The sequence below is a fragment of the Ornithorhynchus anatinus genome, chromosome X1 (assembly GCF_004115215.2).
Source record: "Ornithorhynchus anatinus isolate Pmale09 chromosome X1, mOrnAna1.pri.v4, whole genome shotgun sequence".
NCBI classification, from domain to species: domain Eukaryota; kingdom Metazoa; phylum Chordata; class Mammalia; order Monotremata; family Ornithorhynchidae; genus Ornithorhynchus; species Ornithorhynchus anatinus.
This window is the reverse complement of record NC_041749.1, coordinates 55757606-55775041: the sequence shown is the minus strand read 5'-3', so window position 1 is coordinate 55775041 and position 17436 is coordinate 55757606. Positions and strand designations below refer to the sequence as shown.

The window sequence follows — 17436 nt, the reverse complement described above, 5'->3', positions numbered from 1 at the left end:
CTTTCACCCGCCCCCGCCCCGAATACGTTCTCTCATTTGAGCCTCGTAGGAAATCTCATCTCTCACCTCATGAGGACTTCCGTCATCCGCTGTGGCTTGTGAACCTTTTGAATGAAACTGAGAAAGACAGGTCAGGATGTAGGAGGGGAACCAGGATCATACTGTGTCAGCAAACCCGAGATCTGAGAGGGTGTTGGAGGAGGAGGAGGCGGTCCACGATGTCCAGAGCAAGTGGAGGCACCGAAGAGGGTCCTCGTGGAGAATTGCTTTTTACCCCCAGCTAGAGGATAAGATTGCTGATCCTGGGCAGCAATACGGGCTCAGAGATGGATCATGAAAGTTTCCATGATAGGTTGGTCATCCAGAAATCTATCCAACCCTTCTTGAACCTACTGTTATCCCTAGCACTTCTTCCTGAAGAATATGTGTCTGTGTGTCTGTGTGAATTTGCCTAGATTTATTATTGTCTGTGTGTCTGTGTGAATTTGCCTAGATTTATTATTTTATAAATACATAATACAGTATATAGGTGAACACACACATTATATTATAAATGTGTGAATTCTTCAGGAATACACACACTTACAAACACACGTATATCCCTTTGCAACTTCCTGAATTATATATATGAATTCTTCAGGAAGTTGTGCAGGGATAACAGTAAGCTAAAGGTGGATTGGATAGATTTACGGATGACCAGCTTATCACGGAAACTTCAGTGGGCATCACTGAGCCTGCCTTGCTACCCTAAGTCACCAATCTTTTATAATTGTGTATGTTACATAGATTCATTCATTCAATAGTATTTATTGAGCGCTTACTATGTGCAGAGCACTGTACTAAGCACTTGGGATGAACAAGTCGGCAACAGATAGAGACAGTCCCTGCCGTTTGACGGGCTTACAGTCTAATCAGGGGAGACGGACAGACAAGAACAATGGCACTAAACAGCGTCAAGGGGAAGAACATCTCATAAAAACAATGGCAACTAAATAGAATCAAGGCGATGTACAATTCATTAACAAAATAAATAGGGTAACGAAAATATATACAGTTGAGCGGACGGGTACAGTGCTGTGGGGATGGGAAGGGAGAGGTGGAGGAGCAGAGGGAAAAGGGGAAAATGAGGCTTTAGCTGCGGAGAGGTAAAGGGGGGATGGCAGAGGGAGTAGAGGGGGAAGAGGAGCTCAGTCTGGGAACGCCTCTTGGAGGAGGTGATTTTTAAGTAAGGTTTTGAAGAGGGAAAGAGAATCAGTTTGGCGGAGGTGAGGAGGGAGGGCGTTCCAGGACCGCGGGAGGACGTGACCCAGGGGTCGACGGCGGGATAGGCGAGACCGAGGGATGGCGAGGAGGTGGGCGGCAGAGGAGCGGAGCGTGCGGGGTGGGCGGTAGAAAGAGAGAAGGGAGGAGAGGTAGGAAGGGGCAAGGTGATGGAGAGCCTTGAAGCCTAGAGTGAGGAGTTTTTGTTTGGAGCGGAGGTCGATAGGCAACCACTGGAGTTGTTTAAGAAGGGGAGTGACATGCCCAGATCGTTTCTGCAGGAAGATGAGCCGGGCAGCGGAGTGAAGAATAGACCGGAGCGGGGCGAGAGAGGAGGAAGGGAGGTCAGAGAGAAGGCTGACACAGTAGTCTAGCCGGGATATAACGAGAGCCCGTAATAGTAAGGTAGCCGTTTGGGTGGAGAGGAAAGGGCGGATCTTGGCGATATTGTAGGTCTTGGTAACGGATAGGATGTGTGGGGTGAACGAGAGGGACGAGTCAAGGATGACACCGAGATTGCGGGCCTGCGGGACGGGAAGGATGGTCGTGCCATCCACGGTGATGGAGAAGTCTGGGAGCGGACCGGGCTTGGGAGGGAAGATGAGGAGCTCAGTCTTGCTCATGTTGAGTTTTAGGTGGCGGGCCGACATCCAGGTGGAGACGTCCGGGAGGCAGGAGGAGATGCGAGCCCGAAGGGAGGGGGAGAGGACAGGGGCGGAGATGTAGATCTGCGTGTCGTCTGCGTAGAGATGGTAGTCAAAGCCGTGAGAGCGGATGAGTTCACCGAGGGAGTGATTGTAAATGGAGAACAGAAGAGGGCCAAGAACTGACCCTTGGGGAACTCCAACAGTTAAAGGATGGGAGGGGGAGGAGGCTCCAGCGTAGGAGACCGAGAATGATCGGCCAGAGAGGTAAGAGGAGAACCAGGAGAGGACAGAGTCCGTGAAGCCAAGGTGAGATAAGGTATGGAGGAGGAGGGGATGGTCGACAGTGTCAAAGGCAGCAGAGAGGTCAAGGAGGATCAGAATGGAGTAGGAGCCATTGGATTTGGCAAGAAGGAGGTCATGGGTGACCTTAGAGAGAGCAGTCTCGGTAGAGTGGAGGGGACGGAAGCCAGATTGGAGGGGGTCTAGGAGAGAATGGGAGTTAAGGAATTCTAGGCATCGATTGTAGACGACTCGTTCTAAGATTTTGGAAAGGAAGGGTAGTAGGGAGATAGGACGATAACTGGAGGGGGAAGTGGGGTCAAGAGCGGGTTTTTTTAGGATGGGGGAGACGTGGGCGTGTTTGAAGGCAGAGGGGAAGGAGCCCTTGGAGATCGAGTGGTTAAAATAGAAGTTAAGGAAGGGAGGAGGGCAGGGGCGATGGTTTTAAGAAGGTGAGAGGGAATGGGGTCCGAGGCGCAGGTGGAGGGGGTGGCACTTGCGAGGAGGGAGGAGATCTCCTCTGAGGATACTGCAGGGAAGGATGGGAAAGTAGGGGAGGGGTTGTTGGGGGGAGGGAGAGGCGGAGGGGTGACTTTGGGGGAGCTCAGACCTGATCGTGTTGATTTTCGTGAGGAAATAGGTGGCCAGATCATTAGGGTGAGAGATGGGGGAGGGGGAGGAACAGGGGGCCTAAGGAGAGAGTTAAAGGTCCGGAACAATCGGCGGGGGTGACGGGCATGGGTGTCGATGAGGGAGGAGAAGAAGCTTTGCCTGGCGGAGGAGAGGGCAGAGTTAAGGCAGGAAAGGATAAATTTGAAGTGTGTGAGGTCGGCTCGGTGCTTGGACTTTCGCCAGCAGCGCTCAGCAGCTCGAGCATAGGAGCGTAGGAGGCGGACGGAGGAGGTGATCCAGGGCTGTGGGTTAGTGGAGCGAGAGCGGCGGAGGGAAAGGGGGGCGAGAGAGTCGAGATGAGTAGAGAGGATGGAGTTGAGAGCGGAGACCTGATCGTCGAGAGTGGGAAGATAGGACAGGGCGGCAAGGTGAGGAGAGATGCTATTGGAAAGACGGATGGGATCGAGAGAGCGGAGGTCTCTGTGGGGCAGTAGGGAAGATTTGCAGGGGGAGGGAGTGTGAGAGATGAGGCAGGTGAGAAGGTTATGGTCCGAGAGAGGGATTTCAGAGTTGGTGAGTGAGGAGATAGTGCAGCGGTAGGAGATGACGAGATCGAGGGTGTGACCGAGTCGGTGAGTGGGCGCGGTATGGTGGAGGAGGAGGTCGGCAGAGTCGAGGAGGGATAGCAGGCGGGCGGCAGAGGAGTCATCGGGTACATCCGTATGGATGTTGAAGTCTCCGAGGATCAGAGTGGGCAGAGAGAAGGAGAGGAGGAAGGTGAGAAAGGGGTCAAGGTGGTTGAAGAAGTCGGAGGTGGGACCGGGAGGGCGGTAGATGACGGCGACAAGTAACTGGAGTGGGTGGTAGAGGCGAATGATATGGGCTTCGAAGGAGGGGAAGGAGAGGGAGGGGGGAGGAGGGATAGTGCGGAAGCGGCATCGGGGCGAGAGGAGGAAGCCGACGCCTCCTCCCTTTCCGGTGAGTCTGGGGGAGTGGGAGAAGGAGAGGCCTCCGCTGGAGAGAGCGGCGGCGGAGACCGTGTCTTCGGGAGAGAGCCACGTTTCCGAAAGGGCGAGGAGGAGGAGAGAGCGGGAGAGGAAAAGGTCATGGATGAAAGGTAGCTTGCCTGTAATAGAGCGGGGGTTCCAGAGGCCACACTTGAAAGTAGCTGCGGGTGCAAGGGGAGGAGGGGGGGAAGGGCGGGGGGAGGGGAGGGTTTGGATGGGAAGGAGGTGGCGGGGCCCTGGACGAGGAGAGGGGGATGAGGGGTGGCGGTGGGACAAGAGGACTGGGATGGGGCATGGGTGGGGAAGAGAGAAGGGGGGAGGGGGTGAAGAGGGGGTTTGGTGGGGGGAAGAGTAGGGGGAGGGGGAAGAGGGGTAGCGCTGGTAAAGTGGGGTTCTAGGGCGAGAGAGAGGAGGGGGGGAGGAGACAGAGGAGAGAGCGGGAAAGAGCTGAGCGGGGAAGGGGAAGGGGAGGATAGGAAGGGGCGGGAGGGGGGTGGGGGGGAGGAGGGACATGGCGAGGCCAGAGAGGTGGGTGGCAGCACTGACAACAATAAACAGTAATAAACGAAATCGGTAATATAGCAACATGATACAATATGATACAATACAGTGGTGCTAATATAGCAACATGATACAGTATGATACAATATAGTCGTGTTAATAAAAGGGGTGATGACCAGGGTCGGGGGTAGACTCGATTAAGGGGCGACCTGATCAAATTCAAAATCTGACGACACTAAACAATAAAAAGCGAGATCGCAAATATAGCAACATGCTACAGTAAGGCACACTACAATAGTGTTAATAAGCAGGCGATGACCAGGGTCGGGGGACGAGCCGACCCTACCCCATCAGACTCAAAGTCAAGCGGCCAGCGGCCGAGAGAGTCCCAGAGCTCATGACCAAATAACCCTGTGGCGGCGGGGGGGGCCCTGAGGTTGTCAGGGGTGGGTGGCGGCCGTAGGCGGCGGCTAAGGTAAGGTAACATGGTGAGAACAAGGACGTCGTCGCCCGGGGCGGGGGCGGGAGGGATGAATCACCTCAAGAGGGAAGAGGGAGTGAGGCCTTCCCAAAATGGCCGCCTCAGGCAGAGTGGGGGCTTCCTAATACCTATTACCTAGATATATAGATTATATAATAATAATAATGTTGGTATTTGTTAAGCGCTTACTATGTGCAGAGCGCTGTTCTAAGTGCTGGGGTAGATACAGGGTCATCAGATTGTCCCACGTGAGGCTCACAAGTCTTTATCCCCATTTTGCAGATGAGGGAACCGAGGCACTGAGAAGTTAAATGACTTGCCCACAGTCACAGGGCTGACAAGTGGCAGATCAGGATTCAAACCCATGACCTCTGTACACATACACGCACACACATATATATACTAAATTATGCAGCTATTAAAAAACAACTGAATATATGTACAATATATAATATTAATATATATTATGTGTGTGTGGTGTGTGTGTGTGTATATATATATACAGAAACAAAACCCCCAAAAAAATAACAGTATGTATTGTTCTGGCTTTCTTCATTTTGTTTTGGGGGTTTTTATGGTACTTGTTAAGTGCTTACTGCGTGCCAGGCTGTCACCCATCACCCGGGGGCAGGTTCATTCGGGGAATCGGTGCGGCGAAAGAGAGAGACTGGGGATCGAAAGGCTGAGTTTTATACCAAATCTATTCTGAGGGGTGAATTGAATTATTTGATAATTTTGGATGCAACAAATTGAATTATTTGATTATTTCGGAAACAGCGAATTGAACTATTTGATTATTTTAGACCCGGCGAATTGAATTTCCCTTTAGGGAGGAATAGGAATATTTCATGATATCAAAGCTTCCCTATCAGGAGGAATCTACTTCTGTGTTACTCACACGTGGCAAAACACCCAGGTCCCACTCAGGCGGAAGGCGGCTAACTCCCACCCATGTGTACTTTCCACTCGGGAGGAATCCACTTATGCGTTAAACACCCGTGGTGAAGCGGCTAGCTCCCACTCACGAGCACTTCCCATATGGGAGGAATCCACTTATGCATTAAACACCCACGGTGAAACACCTGGCTTGCAGCCCCATGAGCGTTCAGCGGGACGGGACACTCACCCATCCCACAGCTCCTCACTTGGTGCAGGCAGAGCGGACATCTCACGCTCTGGTGCAGCCGGCTGCTGTAAGTCTCAATCCGCTGCACGGGAGGTCAGAGGCCACAAGTATTTATCACCTGTGCTCCTAGGCCATTCCAGCTTCCGGCCTCAGTTTATCCAATCTCCGCCCTCCCTCCTCCATACCTAATTTGATTGGCACAAATTAGCTGTATTCCCGGCTCGGACTGTCAATCTAGCGGTTTTGGTTGTGAGGGTGGTATCCCACCCACCCTTCTGAGTTCCACCTTAATGGCTCGGGCAGTCACAGGAGAGCATATGACCTTGAAATGATGGGTACCCCGGGGTCACCTTGGGACACAGGCACCAACACTGGGGTAAGTACAAGATTATCAGGTTGGACCCAGTTCCTGTCCCAACATGGGACTCACAGTCTAAGTTGGAGGGAGGAGGAGGATTGAATCCCCATTTTACAGATGAGGTAACTGAGGCACGGAAAAGCCCCAAAGCCCCACAGCACACAGGTGTCGGAGCCGGGATTAAAACAGGTCTTCTGACTTGCATTGGTGAAGCAAGAAGACGTCTGTCGAAGGCAAGTCCAGCAAGTCCAGTTTCATTTTTATTATAAAATATTTTATTGAAATCATTCGGAACTCTCCCCCTCCAACCCTACCCTTCCGGTATGGTTGACTCAATAAGCCGTGGATGCTGACTGGCCCCTGGAAGAGCAAACTGGTTCAGAATTTCCCGTCAAAGAACGCAGGGGATCAGAGGAAAGTCAGTATAGTCGGGAGAAGAGGCTGCTAGCTCTAGCAATCGTCTAGGTTGATTTTCTCTACTGTGCGATCGTGGTCCAGTTCGTTAAATTAAAGTTATGTTTGGGGCCCGTGGAGGTCCTTAAAATGAAAAGCTCTTTTTTCCTTCCTGAAAGAGATGTTTTGTTGTTCCAGAATTGCTCTGCTACTAAGGGAAACTACTTAAAAGGCACCGGCCCCTACCCAGACTTCGTGGACTGGAGGAAGAAAGGAAATTTTGTCTCTCCCGTGAAAAACCAGGTAGGGAATTCTCGAGAGAAACCATTTCCCTGGCATTTTCAGAAATAACCTCATTCTAGAACGGGAGCCAAGTTATCAAGGACTTATCTAGAAGGGACAATTGGTACAAAGGATCTCGGGACAGTGATAGCCCAAGAGCCTTATTGTGTTCCCGTTTCCTTCCTGTCCCGTCCCAGTGGGTCTCTTCCTCCCTGCCCAGAATGAATTTCCTCCCCAAGTCAACCAACTGATTCCAGTGTCAGCTCACTGGGCCACCCGCTTCCTGTGGGGGTAGCTGGTCCCAGCGCAGGGGCAGGGGCCAAACCCCCTGGGGGGAGGTTGGGAGGAGACAGGGAGACCACCATTCACACCTGGAAAACAAAGTTCACCAGCAGAAAGCCGACGCAGCTGGGTCCAAACTGCCAAAAGTTTGGCACTGGAGTTTGCGTGTCCTTGGACTGTTATATTATTCTACTGTTCTCTCCCAAGTGCATAGTAAGAGTGCTCTGCACACAATAAGCGCTTAATAAATATGAATGACTGACTACTACAAGGGGAGTCTCCTGGGAACACTGGCTCCTCCCTAAATCCCCCTTTTTTTTTTTAAAGTGGCATTTGTTAAGTGCTTACTATTTGCCAGGCACTGTACTATGCCGCGTGATAAACGCAAGCTGATCAGATTGGACACAATCCAGGTACCACATGGAAAGAGAGAGACAGAGAGAGAGAAAGAAAGAGAGAGGGAAGAAATTATAGCAAGAAGCAGGCAAGGAAGTAACATTTTACACATTTTACAGATGAGGTTACCGAGGCCCAGAAAAGTTAAGTGATTTGCTTAAGGTCAAGTCTTTTTTTTTTTTTCAAATCGTGGTATTTGTTAAGCGCTTACTATGTACCGGTCACTGTACTAAGTACTGAGGTAGATACGAGCTAATCAGGTTAGACATAGTCCATGTCCCACATGAAGAGAGAGAAAAGAAAGAAGAAATAAATGGGTAGGCAGACCTGGCTTCATGCCCCTCCCCAGATGTGAACATTCAAATAACCAGAGCTGCACATCCAACCACAGCAGTTATTTTATAATGAGTTTTCCAATCAATCGTATTTACTGAGTACTTACTGTGGGCAGAACACTGGACTAAGCTCTTGGGAGAGTACAATAGAACAGAGTTGTTAGACACGTTCCCTGGCCTAGTGGACAAGGGCACAGCCCTGGAATTCACAAGGATCTGGGTTCTAATCTCAGCTCCACCTCGTCTGCTGTGTGACCTTGGGCAAGTCGCTTAACTTCTCCATACCTCAGTTACCTCACCTGTAAAATGGGGGCTGATATTGTGAGCCCTCGGTGGGACAGTGACTGTGTTCAACCTGATTAGCTTGTATCTGCCCCAGCACTTAGAGCAGTGCTTGACACACAGTAAGCTCTTAACAAATACCATCATTATCATTATTATTAACGAACTTCCAGTCTAGAGAGGGAGATGGACATTAATATAATTATTAGATATAAATGCCGTGGGGCTGAAGGAGGGGTGAATAAAGGGAGGAAATCCAAGTGCAGGGGCGGGGACGCAGAAGGGAGTGGGAGAAGAGGAAATGGGGCTCCCCTCTAGTGTCCATTCCCCTCCTCTTGAGCCCCCTACTTTTCCCTCATGTTCGTACAATTCCAGAAAATTGGGGGCTATTTAGGTGACCAACCCAGACTGATCAGGCAAAAAAAACCAAATCCACCTTCCCAGAATTATCCCGATTTGCTGCCCCAATCAGCCCAGTCATCCAGACATCGGCACCCCCTCTTTCTCCTCGGACACCCGGCACAAGCCTTAAAATGGACTCTGCCTTTCGCACCCATCTTTGTCTCGTGATTCTCACAACCTCGAAGAGAGAAGCGTGGTTGAAATATTGAGGGCATTAAATTAGAAATGAGGGGGATGTTTGTCAGGGCCGGGCTCAGCCAACACCACCGATTGATCGAAAGAGAGACGGCAGGGCGTTTGCGCACACATCTCCGAGCGCCACGGAGGGAAGACCTAAAATGTTCCCGGCTGCCCCCGCCTCCCATCCTTTCTTCCCAGGTTCATGGGAACCCCCTTATAAGAGCACCCAACTGCACTCCTGAGCCTGATTGACTTTTCTTGGATTTCACCGCACTTTAGGGCGGATGTGGCAGCTGCTGGACCTTCTCCACTACCGGCGGACTAGAGTCTGCAGTTGCCATAGCCACGGGGAAACTCCTGACTCTGGTAAGATGCGTGGCTGGGTTGGGGACCCCGGGGAGGGACGGTTCCCTGCCCCGGTGCCCCTCTAGACTGGAACCTCCTTGTGGGCAGGGAACGTGTCTACCATCTCTGTTTTAATGTACTCTCCCAAGTGCTTAGTACAGTGCTCTACACACACAGTAAGCGCTCAGTAAATACCACTGATTGATTGATTGGTTCCATTCTTCCACCCCGGCTCAGATGGCTCTTCCGCCCAGCAAAAATGTTCAGCCGAGGTCTGGAGTATTGTCTCTATCTTTTCTGTCTCTCTCTCTGATACTGGTTAAGCGCTTACTCTGTGCCAAGCACTGTTCTAAACACCAGGGTAGATACAGGATAATCACAATAATAATTGTGGTATTTGTTAAGCACTTACTATGTGCCAGGCACTGTACTAAGTGCTGGGGTAGAAGCAAGCAAATTGGGTGGGACACAAGTCCCTGTCCCACATAGTCTTAATCCCCGTTTTACAGATGAAGTAACTGAGCCCCGGAGAAGCGAAGTGATTTGCCCAAGGTCCCACAGCAGACAAGTGGTGGAGCCGGAATTAGAACCCAGGTCCTTCTGACTCCCAGGGCCGGGCTCTATCCACTAGGTCATGCTGTTTCTCAAGCTTGGGTCAAGGTTATATCGATTGTGTCAGGCTAGATTGGGAGGGGTCTCTAATACCATGTGCCTATCACCTCCTCCAGACTTGATAAGACCCCTCTTGAGATCCCGGGCCCGGGAATCAGAAGGACCTGGGTTCTAATCCCGGCTCTTCCACTTGTCTGCTGTGTGACCTCGACCAAGTCTCTTCACTTCTCTGAGCCTCATTTACCTCATCAGGAAAACGGGGATTAAGACTGTGAGCCCCATGTGGAACACGGACCGTGTTCAACTTGATTAGCTTGTATCTACCACAGCACTTAATACAGTGCCTGGCACAAAGTAAGCACCTAACAAATACCAAAAAAGAAAGAGAGATGGCCCTTTTTCCTTTTCCCTTCACCTGCCACCAGCTTCCACCTACCCGCTGCTGCCCCAGCACTTCCCAGTTAGGATCGACCGGGGAGGCGGGTTCTGGGTTCAGGTTCTCTGACCACCTCTCACCCATCCTCTGGAACTCACAATCCCACTTCTCTGGTTGTCTGGCCCCAATTTCTGCAGGCGGAGCAGCAGCTGGTGGACTGCGCTCAGAACTTCAACAACCACGGGTGTAATGGGTGAGGTGGCGGGGAAGGGCAGGCGGGCAGGGGCGCTCCCCGGGAGGAGGGAGGTCGGCGGGCACGCCGGGTCCATGGCTACGCTGAGAAGCAGCGTGGCTCAGTGGAAAGAGCACGGGCTTTGGAGTCAGAGGTCATGGGTTCGAATCCCGGCTCGGCCACTTGTCAACTGTGTGACTTTGGGCAAGTCACTTAACTTCTCGGTGCCTCAGTTACCTCATCTGTAAAATGGGGATTAAGACTGTGAGCCCCACGTGGGACAATCTGATTCCCCTATGTCTACCCCAGCACTTAGAACAGTGCTCGGCACATAGTAAGCGCTTAACAAATACCAACATTTACTACCAACTCCTTGCCCCATCGTCGGCCTTCGGGAGTCCCTTCCCGGGGCAGGGGCCAGCTTTCTTCGAGACCGGCCGGAGCTGGTGGGCCGGTGGGTTGGGAGACTGGAGTTGGGGTGGAGGAAAGGTTTGATGAGCGGAAGTCGCTTCCGCTAAGGTGACTTGCTGGCTTCGGTCAGCCCAGAAGAAGTGCCCTGGATTGTCACGGGCCTCGGTGCTCCACCGGGACCAGCCCGGCCCCGGGGGGTGTCCCCGGAGATCTGAGGGGCAGAAGTGGCTCGATTATCCAGCCCCGACCTCCCTTCTCAGTGCCCCAGAGCCAACTTCCTGAAAACTAGAGCATCACCCTCGGTGCCTCGGAGGACTTTGGCACCAGGGCCCAGGGGGGCGTTCCGCCCTGGGCGGCAACATTCGACAGAAGGGGGTCACAGCGACTAGATTGGACAGAAGAGGGGTCACGGTGGTCCCTCCGTGAGCCAGCTGGACTTGTGCTCGGCTCTGACTCGCGGCCCCCAAATTTCCTGGGCCCATCTTCTGGTCTTTGACCCTGCTGGGCCGGGGAGGGACTTGGGCACGCGGAGAGGGGGACCGGGGAGCTTGGACCCCCCCACTTCCCACTTTTCCCCTCCCTCGGTCCTTCCCAACTGCTCCTGCTTCAGAAGGAATGAAGCCAGGAACCCACCCTGTTATTGCCATTCCAATCTGGATGGGGGGAACGGGAGGGAGAGGGCCAGCGGCAGATGGATAGCCTGCGTGCCCCTCTGTCTTTACTTATGAACCTGGTACCCGGTGGCAGACTCAGTTTTGGGGCTGGGTGAGGGGATGGGGTGGGGGTGCCCCAGGCAGGCGATCCATATGTCCAACACTGGCTCTAATGCCACCCGGAACCTACTTATCATTGCCAAAATTGCTCTGCAGGGGACTCCCAAGCCAAGCTTACGAGTATATCTTTTACAACAAAGGCATAATGGGAGAAGAGAGCTACCCCTACCAAGCAAAGGTAAGGCACAGGCCTCGGGCCGCCAGGTGGGATGGCGGAGGGCCCAGCCAGCCCGGGTTCACCGTCGATTCCTGTTTCCTGCAGAACGGAACCTGCAAGTTCCAGCCAGACAAAGCCGTTGCCTTCGTCAAGGATGTGATCAACATAACCATTGTGAGTTTCCGCAGTGAGCGGGCAGCGAACGTGTCTACCAACTCCCTTGGTGGCCTAGTGGAAAGGGCCCGGGCCTGGGAGTCAGAGGACCTGGGGTCTAATGCCGGCTCCGCCGTGTATCTGCTGTATGACCTCGAGCAAGCCATTTCCCTTCTCTGGGCCTCAGTTACCTTTCAAATGGGGATTATGACTGGGAGTCCCATGTGGGACGGGGACTGTGTCCAAGCCAATTTCCTTGTGTCCACCCCAGTGCTTAGAACAGGGCATGGCACATAGTAAGCACTTAACACATATCACTATTATCATTATAGTAGTAATACTACTACCAATAATAATCCCGGCTCTGCCAATTGCTTGCTGTGTGACCTTGGGCAAATCACTTAACTTCTCTGGGCCTCAGTTTCCTCAACTGTAAAATGGGGACTCAATATCAGTTTTCCCTCTGTCAGTCAGTTGTATTTATTGAGCATGTACTGTTTGCAGAGCACTTTTCTAAGCGCTGGAGAGAGTAAAATATGACAATATAACTGACATATTCCCTGCTTACAATAAGCTTACAATCTAGATTTAAGACTGTAAGCTCCATGTGGGACAGGGACTGTGTCCGACCCAATTAACTTATACCTACCCCAGTGCTCAAAACATTGTTTGACACACAGAAAGTGCTTAACAAGTAATATACAGTAAACAAACTCTCCCAAGTGCTTGGCAGAGTGCTCTGCACACAGTAAGCACTGAATAAATACAATCGATTGAGGGGGGAAGATGGGCCCCCCGGGTGGGGAGTGAGGCAGGAGGGGTCGCTCTCCCTTCCTGGTAAATTCCGAGGGCCAGACGGTGGCCTGGCAGACGAGGAGTCGGAGCTCCTTGGGAAAGGGCCAGTTTCTGTCGTTCAGTTTGCTCGTGCCTGGGTCCCCTTTGGCAGGGACGATGGCAGTCCAGAAGCAAAGGGGGAGAGGACAGTGGTGGTGAGGAGAGGGGACTCCGCTGAGAGATGCAACGGGAGTTTATTTGACGTCTGTGTAAGGTGAAGTCACCGAGCAATGTCTGAGGGTGAGGCTCGCTGTGGGGCTGGGAATCAAATGCTGAATCGTACTTTCCAAGCTCTGCACACGGTAAGTGTTCAGTAAATACAACTGAATGAATGAATCAATCACTCATTTATTAAGTGCTTACTGTGTGCAGAGCACTCACAGAGTGATAGGGAGAGGACAATAGAGGGAAGACAGACTGATAGAAATAAATAAATTGCAAGTATAGCCGTAAGTGCTGGGTGGCTGAGGGAGGGGTGGATAAAGGGAGCGGATCCAAGTGCGAGGGTGACACAGAAGGGAGAAGAAGAAATGAGTGGGGGAAGACATCTTGGAGGAGGTGTGCCTTCAGTAAGGCTTTGAAGGAGGGGCGAGGGTCTGTCGGATGCGAAGAGGGACGCAGGTGGGAGGTTGACGGTGAGATAGACGGGAACGAGATACGGTAGGTAGGTTGGCATTAGAGGGCTTAGTCAGGGAAGGCCTCTTGGAGGAGATGTGCTGTCAATAACGCTTTGAAGGCGGGATAAGAAGAGGGAGGGCATTCCAGGCCAGAGGCAGGGCGTGGGCCAGGGGCTCCCAACCAGCCTCTCCCTTCCTCTCCCTTCACCCGGTCACCAACGAGCTCAGTCTGGTCAACACAGAGGCTTGGCAAGGGAGAGGGTAGGCAGGGCACAGGCTGATCCCGACGGCCCACCGGGCTGAGTCACAGGGATGGGGAGGCGGAGGGCAGAATGGGGGTGTGGACAGGCAGGGGTTATAATGATGATAATGACTGTAGGATTTGTTAAGAGCTTACTATGTGGTAAATAGCGTACTGGGGTAGATCAAAATGATGATTGCTCTCCCCCACTTGGAGGCCTTATTGAAGGCCCACCTCCACCAAGAAGCCTTCCCTGACTAAGCCCTCCTCTCCTCCCACTCCCTTCATTCATCCTCCCTCCCATCCCCACAGCACATATGTTTTATTAATTTTTTAAAATGTATTTATGTATATTAATGTCTGCCCCCCCACCCCCGCCAGATTGTGAGCTCTTTGTGAGCAGGGAACGGGTTTGTTTGTTGTTATAATGACTCTCCCAAGCGCTTAGTACAGTGCTTTGCACAGAGTCAGTGGCAATAAATACGACTGAATGAATGAATGATCGGTCAGATTTATTAAGCAGTTAGCGTGCGCAGAGCACGGGATAAGTGTAACAGAGTCGGTATTCATTCAGTAGTATTTTTTGAGCACTTATTGACTGTACAGAGTCCTTGGGAGAGTACAATACCACAATAAACAGGCACATTTCCTGCCCACAGTGAACTTATCGTCTACATGTCCCATGCCTACAATGGACCTAGAGTTTAGAGGAGGAGACAGACGTCCATAGAAATAAGTCAGGTACGGAGATGGACACAATGCTGAAGGGTTGACCCAAAATAATTCAATTTGGACACAGACCCTCTCCCTCGTGGGGCTCATAGTCTAAGAGGGAGGGAGAACAGGTATTGAATCCCCAGGTACATATGAGGAGACCTAGGCCCAGAGAAGTGAAGTGACTTGCCTAAGGTCACGCAGCAGGCAAGTGGCGGAGCCGGGATTAGAACCCGGAAGAGGAGGGTTGTGGAAAACACGGTGGCCTCTGAGGGGCAACTGCCCCCGTCAATCAATCAATCAATTGTATTTATTGAGTGCTTACTGCGTGCAGAGCACCGTACTATGCGTATGGGCAAGTACAATAGGCTCTCTTACGTTGTACTTCTCCCAAGCGCTTAGTACGGTGCTCTTTGCACAGTAAGCATTCAATAAATGATTAATGATGATCATTAATTATCAATGACTAATTGAGAAGCAGCGAGCCTCAGTGGAAAGGGCACGGGCTGGGGAGTCGGAGGTCATGGGTTCGAATCCCAGATCTGCCACTTAGCTGCGTGACTGTGGGCAAGTCACTTCACTTCTCTGTGCCTCAGTTCCCTCATCTGTGAAATGGGGATTAAGACTGCCAGCCTCATGTGGGACAACCTGATGAGCCCGTATCTACCCCAGCGCTTAGAACAGTGCTCTGCATGTAGTAAGTGCTTAACGAATACCAACATTCCCCCCCTTCACCTCCCCTCAGCTAAGCCCCCTTTCCCTCTGCTCCTCCCCCTCTCCCTTCCCCTCCCCCCAGCACTGTGCTCCTTTATATATATTTTTATGACCCTATTTATTTTGTTAATGAGGTGTCCATCCCCTGGATTCCATTTTTCTTGATTATGTTGTCTTGTTTTGGTCCGTCTGTCTCTCCCGATTAGACTGTGAGCCCGTCACGGGGCAGGGATTGTCTCTATCTGTTGCCGAATTGTCCGTTCCAAGCGCTTAGCAGAGTGGCCTGCACATAGTAAGCGCTCAATCAATACGACTGAATGAAGGAATGAATCAAACCACTGGAATTCCCCCATCCTGGGTCTGCCACCAGTCAGCCACTAGGGGGCGCACGGCGCTGAGTGAAAGGAACCACGGACGTCTGCTGCGATTTGCCGAGTGGCCTGCAGGGGGCGCTCGATGCACTTGCTCAATCAGCGTGTCCATGGTATTTATTAATAATAATAATAATAATGTTGGTATTTGTTAAGCGCTTACTATGTGCAGAGCACTGTTCTAAGCTCTGGGGGAGGTACAGGCTGATCAGATTGTCCCACGTGAGGCTCACAGTTAATCCCCATTTTACAGATGAGGTAACTGAGGCACAGAGAAGTGAAGTGACTTGCCCACAGTCACACAGCTGCCAAGTGGCAGAGCCGGGATTCGAACCCCTGACCTCTGACTCCCAAGCCCGGGCTCTTTCCACGGAGCCACACTGCTTCACTGAGCTCCCACCTTGTGCAGAGCACTGGACTAAGCACTTGGGAGAATAGAAGAGAACGATCACAGGGCTAGAGTTCTGGAAGATGGAGGTCCCCGAGGCTGTAAGCCCATCAAAGGGCAGGGACTGTCTCTGTTACCGATTTGTCCATTCCAAGCGCTTAGTACAGTGCTCTGCACATAGTAAGCGCTCAATAAATACTATTGAATGAATGAATGAATGAGGCTGAAGGAACGCCCTAGGAAAGACAGGGAAGGCCAGCTCACAGGACCTGTGGGGGGGGCAATCGCTCTTTGCCCTCTAGCCAGGCCAGGCCAAAAAAAGACAAATTTCTTTGGGAACAGGCAGCCATGTCCCTTTATAATTCTAAATTCTTAAAACTTCCTTCTCTCGAGAAAGTAGATCCAGTTCTCCGGGGGTGTAACTTGAGGGAAGAAATGCCGGAGGATGTTCCCCACGGGGCCGGCACGCTCCTCGGACAGAGTGTTCTGGGACGACGTGTCCTGGGTCAGAGTGTCTAGGGTGCCTATTCATGGGAGAAGCAGCACGGTCTAGTGGATGGCTCACGGGCCTGAGAGTTAGAGGGACCTGGGTTCTGTTCCCGCCTCTGTCCCAAGCCTGCTGGGTGACCTTGGGCAAGGCACTTTACCTCTCCATGCCTCGGTTACGTCATCTGTAAAGTGGGGATTAAGACTGTGAGCCCCACGTGGGACTGTGTCCAGCCCAAATACCTTTTATTTACCCCGGCGCTTAGTACGGGGCCTGGCAATGTAGTAAGCGCTTAACCAATACCACAATTATCATTATTATTATTATCCACGGTTCATTTGGCCTGTCCCCTGCCTAATACTTTAAAGGGTGGGGAGAGTGACTGTTGGAGATGAAGAGGGAGGGCGCTCCAGGCCAGAGGCAGGACGAGGGTGAGAGGTCAGCGGCGAGATAGACCAGATCGGGGTACGGTAGGAGAGTAGGCATTAGAGGAGCGACGTGTGCGGGCTGGGTTGTAGTAGGAGAGCAGCGAGGTGAGGTAGGAGGGGGAAAGGTAGTTGAGGGCTTTGAAGTCAGTGGTGAGGCGTTTCGTTTGATGCAGAGGTGGTTGGGCAACCACCAGAGGTCCTTGAGGAGTGGGGAAACATGGACTGAATGTTTCTGTAGAAAAATGATGCGGCCGTTCACGTGATGCGTGCTCTCCCGGCCCGACAGGGAAGAAAGCGAGGATTCTCCGGTCCACCCAAGTTGGCAGGCTGACAGAGAGTCACACTTGTTTGGGTTGTGGACTCACTCTCCTCCCCGTCCCTCCATCCTGGTCCTGATCTGATCTGTGACCTCGGGCGGGTCACTTCACTTCTCTGGGCCTCAGTTACCTCATCTGTAAAATGGGGATTAAGACTGTGAGCCCCATTTGGGAAATGGACAATGTCCAGCCTGATGAGCTTGTATCTACCCCAGCGCTTAGTACAGGCCCTGGCATATAGTAAATGCTTAAGAAATACCATTTAAAAAAGCGAGGGGGACTGAGAGAGTGGGACAGGGAGGCCAGGAGGAAACAAGAAACCAAGATGAGGTTGGAGAGAGGGGACACACACGCACACATGCAAACAAAGATACATATAGGCCGACAAGAAACTAGGAAATTTATAGATCCACCTACATGTAGGCCGACACGGGCTCTCACAG

General features: G+C 52.0%; 1 protein-coding gene across 3 annotated transcripts in view; it reads left to right on the top strand.

The window, feature by feature from the left end:
* The window catches only part of CTSH (cathepsin H), a 44516-nt gene that overhangs the window by 13010 nt on the left and 14070 nt on the right, over positions 1 to 17436 (top strand). For all 3 annotated transcript variants that reach the window (XM_029051507.1, XM_029051506.1, XM_029051508.1), the window contains 5 exons: positions 6863 to 6967; positions 9103 to 9189; positions 10354 to 10409; positions 11669 to 11750; positions 11835 to 11903. In XM_029051507.1, the coding sequence (XP_028907340.1) occupies positions 6863 to 6967; positions 9103 to 9189; positions 10354 to 10409; positions 11669 to 11750; positions 11835 to 11903 (399 nt within the window). The remainder of the gene's footprint in view (positions 1 to 6862; positions 6968 to 9102; positions 9190 to 10353; positions 10410 to 11668; positions 11751 to 11834; positions 11904 to 17436) is intronic.